At 32.9% G+C, this 7,278-nt stretch overlaps 1 protein-coding gene across 1 annotated transcript; it reads right to left on the bottom strand.

Moving 5' to 3' along the window:
• Window positions 1–960: 960 nt before the first annotated feature.
• Window positions 961–7,278, bottom strand: LOC118188838 (uncharacterized). Its single transcript, XM_035359356.2, has 2 exons — window positions 7,128–7,278; window positions 961–1,884 (listed from the first exon to the last, which is right to left on the bottom strand). Exons 1-2 carry the CDS (start codon window positions 7,137–7,139, stop codon window positions 1,369–1,371), a joined length of 528 nt encoding a protein of 175 aa, XP_035215247.1. The 5' UTR covers window positions 7,140–7,278; the 3' UTR covers window positions 961–1,368.

Here is a 7,278-nt window from a genome sequence, read left to right as displayed (position 1 = left end):
GAAACAAATAAAACTCTTCTATCATCAACATATTTATATAATTATTATTTTACAATCATTTTATTGATATAGTATTTGTTACTGATGAATATAATGTGCAAATGAAACTGTCAGTAATTTATATTCAGGTCTGCTTACAACAATTATTATTTTTTCTGTTCAAATAACGCTAATCAAAATATTAGAATGTATTTACTAACTCTCACAAGTGAAAATATATTTGAATCACACAAAAGTCTCTGAAATTTATAATAGGCTATTCAAAATAAAACAAATACAGTTAAAGTGTGGCAAAAGAAAATTTTATCTTTATTTTTATTGGCAGAATTTCAATTCAAAAAACTCTAAAGACGGACAGCTTTAAAGAATAAAGCATAAGAATGTTTTAAAATATATTTTATCCATTTATATTACATTCTCTTGAACAAATGATTTTTAATACATTCAGTAAATTTTTACATGTATAAAATTTTAGAAAAGCAGATATTTTAAAAGACGTTTTGCTTTTTGATTTGATAATCAATGAGTAATTTCAAAAATAAAACGGCAATTGCTTATTCAATAGAAAATCTCTAAAATTCCTACTGAAAAGCTTAGTCTAGGTCCTCACTTGATTACAACTGAATTGTTTTAATTCAACTAAGAGCTTAAACTTCCTAATAAAATGTTCCCTAAGCTATATATTGCAAATCTTAACGGCAGTTATGTATATTATATATTAAAATTTGGTACTCATAATCTAATGAATTTTGGGAATACAAAATTTTCTAAAATTTTGATACATTGAGAAGTATCTGAAGTCGCGAAAAGTAATACTCCTCTCGCTATTCCTTATTGTTTAAATGCAAATTTAATGTATAATTACAATTTGAATTCAAATGTTATGGAGTGCAGAATCTATTGGCAGTGCAGAACTAGAAATAAACCTCAGAAGCAATAAATGCACAAGGAAAACTATAATTACGTGAGTTTTCTTTTAAAACACATTTAATGTACGTTTATTTCAGATTTCTATTTTCTTTATCATTGCATTTTTACTCATTTACATATGTAAATTCACTTATATATCACAGCTATATAATTCATTTATACTATACAAAATTTATACTCTACAGCACTGTACAAATTCCAAAATTCTTGAATTAGTTAAATTTTCATACGCAAATCTTAATTGAAGAATGGAGTAATTTTGCATAGTGCGTAGCTTTTCTTTTTGATGTCTTTCCTTATTTTCGATCACATTAGCGTATTCGCTTTAGTCTTAAAGAACGATGGAAATTCAGCAATGATATTATACACTATGCAATCATGTACAAAAATAGACTTTATATCAGTGCTGCTTGACTATCAGAAAAATATGACTCCGATCTATTCTTCTTTTGAAGAAAACTTTTCTTCTGTGGATTCCGTTGTTTCAGAATTTTGCATTTTCGCATTCCTTTCCATGTCATTTCCAGAGCCTCCTCCGGCTCCAGCTCCTCCACCAGCACCGGCATTAAAGCCCATTCCGAAATTTGCCCTACCACCAACTCCTGCACCTCCTTCTCCACCTGCTCCTCCTCCAGCTCCTGCTCCACCATTTACTCCAAAGCCGAATCCCGCATTAGCTCCAGCTCCAGCTCCAGCTCCTGCTCCTCCATCCGCTCCTCCTCCTGCTCCTGCTCCACCACTTACTCCAAAGCCGAATCCTGCATTAGCTCCAGCTCCTGCTCCTCCTTGGCCTCCACCTCCTGCATTACCACCAAAACCGCCTCCGAAGCCCATTCCAGCTTTCGCTCCTCCTCCGGCACCACCCCAGTTGCCAGCTCCAGGAAATTGGCAATTGGCTTCCATAAGCATGGCTAGGAGAATTAAAAATCCAGCAAAGAGTATTGCAAAAGGAACCTGATAAAATAGAAAAATATAATAAAACAAAACTGAGTAAATATTTCCTTTGCAAGCCCAAATATTATATATAAAATATTTCAAGTGTGTGTATATCTATATAGAGATAGATAAATATTGTTACGAATTTTGTATATACGTAAATAATTTTAGTGAAATTATATGTAAAATTGTAGTATCTTTTGTATAATGTAACATGAAAATCTGAAGAGGCGAAGCTTTTCCGGAAAAATAAAATAAGAGTACAGAGACAAGTCTATTTAACTTGTAAGTTAAATGTAATTTAACTTGTAGTAAACGGCTATCTCTCTAAATTAGCGAGATGTCGCCAAGCTGGCAAAGGTTTTAGCAAATAATTATTCTCGCCAAATTCGGCGAGATTCGCCAAACTTGGCAACCATTTGGCGACATTTGGGTCCGATCTGTGTGTAACTGTAATTGGTTTTAGGATTGAGTACCCTAAATGCAACTGTAACCGTATCTAGCCCTTAAATGCAACTTGAACCGTACATGTCTTCCAGTAAGTTCCAAAAATGGAATTTACTACAAAATGCTCGGCGGACGGTAAAAACTATATAAGACCGGAAAGAGCATCTGCTCTCAGTTGTTAGCTCAGAACATACGTCAGAGCTCCGCCTTTTACATGTACTTTGCACTGCGTTGTGTTTAACGTTCTAAGTAGTTTGAAGTGTTGCCACTGGTTGTACTCTATGATGTTGTGAAACTTTTTGTCGAAAGTTCCAGAACACTCAAGTGTTTCTTTTGATAAAATAAATTTTATCAATCTATCTTTGGACCTGTGTGCATTCAATCCATTACGAATCCGTACGCACGCAATAATATGGTGTCCTTCCATCATTTAAATGCAAGGGTCCTGCAGGATCGCATCCCACGATTTCAAAAATGGCTGAATAATGAACCCTATTATTTGGTAAAATGCCTTGGATTGTTTCATGTTTTTTCTCACAGTCATGACCTTTAACCGCACAGGTACTTTTTGAATTATCCCAAGAGCTAACCATTCCTCGAAACCGTCTCCGGAAGCTTCAAAATTTCTCTCAGTTAATTTTTTATAATTAGTTCGTAAAAAACTAATAGGGAAATATATGGTTCCGATAGCTTACGAATTTTTGCTAACATCCCAAACTTGAAGCAATTTGGCGTATATTATTGTTGTTTTTTTAGCCTGATAGCTTGCAAGCTTTTGCTAACATCCCTGACTTGAAGTAATTTCGCGAATCTGAATGTCTTTGGGTTTATCTCGGATAGAAATAATTCTCGAACACTTTCTAAGGGGTAAACTGGTGTATTACTATATTTACTCCGGAAATTCCTCCCCCTATTTTTTACTAATTTTGTCGTACGAAAATAGAAAGGCAAAATTTATGCGAATAATTTGATTTCCTAAGAGATGCTCGCAGTAAGAACATAACAAATGAAAAGTATTCATGTATAAACTACCGATAACTATCACAATATTATTGATTTAAAAAAATCCAAATCGCAATAAGAATTTATAATAACATTAAAATTACAATATGTAATAAGACAGCTTCATTTCTATTTCTCTGCATCTTGAATCTCGTCCGTTTTTACTGTTGTCGAGAACCACCAGCGGCCGAGGGATAAAAGCAGCTGAACACTGGTACCTCGATCCGGGGTTCGAATACCGATGAACGGTCTGACTGCAATGGGCGTTTTCGTGTTCGTGTTTTTCCCTATATGTAACATGTATACGAGCCAGTTTCCTCTATAAAATCTTCCCTCCCTTCAGGCAGATAGCCCTTGAGAGCTTTGCCGTAATTAAATAATCCAAATTAAATAAACCTTATTGTTTTTCACAGCTACTCGCTAGGCCTCAAGCTAAAATTGCTGCTGGAACTGTGTTATCTTCTACAGCTTGCAAATACTTTGCATAACTTTTGGTTACCAAACATACAGAAGAGCATCACATTTTCCATTATTGGAAATTAAATATACAGTATGTAGGAAATGTTATATTGCACATAATGGCTCACGATAATAAAACTGTGAAATTCATTAAGCATGACCAGAGTAATTGGAAATTATGAGCAGAGTAATAGAATTGAGCAATATAAATGAAAATTTCATATTATAAATCATCATAGAAATATTCAATACACAGTTTTTCATAATACTGGTTTTTATTTACAATAATATTTTTATCATAACAAATGCAATATTTTTTCTATTTAAAACTTTTAATTTAGAAACAGGAACTTTATGGTAAACATTTGCCTTATTAACAGTGTTCCTGTATCGTTACTAAATCTATTTAAGATTAACTATGGAAGATCATATCGTTTGACATCTCTAACGATTTTGTTCTTGTTATTATATTCTCACATTATTAGCTAATTATTGAAGCTAACATATTCAAACAACTTAACGGTAGGTACTTAAAATATTTGGAAATATAGCTATTGCATATTTTTTTATTTTTCTTCCTTTAAAAAGGAAACCCTTTAAAAAGGGTACGTAGAAAAACATTAATATTTTTTTAAGTAACGAACTATCATTTTCTGCAAAACGTAATAGAAGTTTTTGAAATCGATTACTAAAACTGAAGTAAATCATGTAAAACTTTTTCTCTCAAATAATTAATAAATAGTTCTAAAAATATTTTGTTTAAATTAAGCGTCATGCTATTAACCAAGCACTGAAGCTCTAACTGTACTAAGTCGTAATAAGCATTTGTGTACTTTAATTAATGCAATTTTTATGTTAATTATTTCCTTTGACTTTTAAATTTATTTTTTTTAATCTGCGTGATTTCTCATTACCGTCTCTTCTCTCTGTGGCAGCTGGGAAATTCATTTCTTTTTAAGTAGTTAGGTTTTTTTTTTTTTTTTTTTTTATTTGTAACGACGTTATCGAGATGCTGCTTGCCACTCTTCAAAGAAGTAAGCTCCAGGCATTTCAAAGAATTTTGAAATGACCTGAAGAGATGAAAAACGTAAGGTCTTTCAAGGGGTAAGATCTAGTAAATATGGGAAAGTGACACAAAAGATTCCAGGTAGGCTGAATAAGTCTTTATCTTGGAATTCATCGAAATGTATGGCTGAGCAGCGCTGTTGTGATGAAAGAAAACATCTCAAAGACTGGTCAGTTCTGGGCCTTTTGCTTAGATTTTTGCTTTCGAAAGTGCCATTTTGAGAACAGCATTTCTTTCAAATTTATTGTCTCGTTTGGTGGCAACAATTCTTAGTTTGCAGTTTTATCATACACAAAGTATTACAATTTTGGGATGAAACCCATTCTCAACAGTACTAAAGGAGGTTCTCCTGGCCTACCCCATGATCTTTTTCTTGTATAGTATCCACTTCTGATCACAGGTTATGAGCCATTTCATAAAAGGAGCTTCTTTACTTTTCCTCAGCAAAACTTGAACAAGCATATTTTTCTCTATTAAAGTATAGGTTACAAATACATCTTAGCAGTTGATCATTTTAAGTACTTGCAGTACTACCAGATCTTCTTAAAATGATCAAGTATTACACTTTTTGAAATATTTATACTATCTAATGGTTCCTGAACTGCATAACGCAGATTTTCAGCCATAGCTCCTTTTAATAGTTCCTTATGTATTATGGATGGTCATACAGAACGGTTATCATCTTCGAAGCTGAACTTTCCACGGTTAAACTTCTCCGCCTTCAAACTATATCATCAGAAACAGTAATTTTTCCCTTATGTAGCACAAATTTTGCAAGCAGCCTGACTCTCATTTCTTTTTTCTTTTTTAAAATAAAAAAAAAATATAGCATGATGAAATTGAACTTCTGGATTCTTCGTTCTTAACACTACATTGGAAAAATAAATTACACAACAATACGTGCAAGAATTAAGCAACATGATTTAAATATCTGCTTCGATCAAGATAACTCCTTCACAGCAGTAACAAAATAATTAGAAAATGCGCTTTGATTTGAAAAGCTGCACAACTTTCCGAATAACCCAATATAAATCATTCTGACATCTGCTAATTCACCCGCATTTATTTATAACACAAAATTGCCCTCGATTAACTTATTCGAAATAAAAAACAACTACGCGTTAAAAATGTGCATTAAAATACAGTGGTACCTCGGTATACGTCAGCTCTGAAATAAATACTACCCGATATAAGTTCTGTTTGAGAGAGAAATATATTTTTTGTGGTATGCGGTATTTGTTTTGGAAAGACTCCGATGAGTCACGACTGCCGCATTATCCTTGTTTACCTCTTTCGAGACAAAGACTGACCAAGAGCGTCAGTGCGCCTATTGCTGTTATCCCGTAAACAACCTGCGCTTGAACTCTGAATTTCACATGGTTTTGTGTTTTTTGGTTTATTCTTTTGTAAGTTAATTAACATTCAGTTTTAAGAAAGTTAATAAAAAGAGTCAAGCAACGAAGAAAAAGGATCACCATGGAAATAAAAAAAATAGATTGCTGAAAATTATGAAGACGGCATGCGTAATTGGGACTTAGTGATTGCATAGCAATTGTTGAGAACGACGGTATCTACGAATATGAGAAATAAAAATGCTATTAAATCCCTAACGTTGCGAAAAGGACGAGATTGATTACCAAAGATCAGAGACATTAGAGCGTACTGAAAAAATGCTTTTTGGGGGGATAACAGGAAATCATTTCCGTACAGTACATATTTCACTCACTGCATTTGTATTTTAATACTGAACAATGTTATAATAATAACAGCAGTTTTTTGTAAGAAAGTATTAAATATTTTTCCTTTATTTCTTATTGAAAAAGCTCTTTTGGTGTATGTCCGGAATGGTATAAATCTCAGGATCTGTAACTGATGAATGACATATACCGAAGTATCGCAGTATTTGATTGCAGTTGTACAAAATATTTGTAAGGCTAGGAAATAGCATAAATTAATTAATTCATATCCTAGATTATTCGCTATTTTATTATCTTTGATTAAATTTGTCCTTTTTATCGTTACCTTTTTGATTGAATTTAACTCTTTTATCAAGAGTTTGCAGCTTTTTTTTAGTTCAAGCAGACATTACACGAGTACTCTGGCCGCCTAACCTTAGGCACGGCTCTGCATTAAATGAAAATAAAAGGCTCTGCGCAAAATATTATCCAATTAATGTTTTCTATAGAAACCCTAAGGGGATTCAGTCGTCATATTAATTATCGCAAACTGAATAATTCAAAAATGTAAAAATTAAAATAAAGACAAAAACAAATTAATAAAAACTTACTGTGGTTTTCATGTTCAAGCTTCTATTCTCTCTGTGGTTTACCAGGATTCAGATGATATAGGAAACCCTTCAGAACTCAGTTTTATATTCCAAATTCAGAAACTTTGCGTGTGGAGCATAGAGCACTGACACGATCTCAATAAATGTTGGT

The sequence above is a fragment of the Stegodyphus dumicola genome, chromosome 7 (assembly GCF_044657685.1).
Source record: "Stegodyphus dumicola isolate Sdum_Otavi_A_Nest chromosome 7, ASM4465768v1".
In the NCBI taxonomy this organism is placed as follows: Eukaryota; Metazoa; Arthropoda; class Arachnida; order Araneae; family Eresidae; genus Stegodyphus; species Stegodyphus dumicola.
The sequence above is the reverse complement of the archived record's forward strand: the minus strand, read 5'-3'. Positions and strand labels throughout refer to the sequence as shown.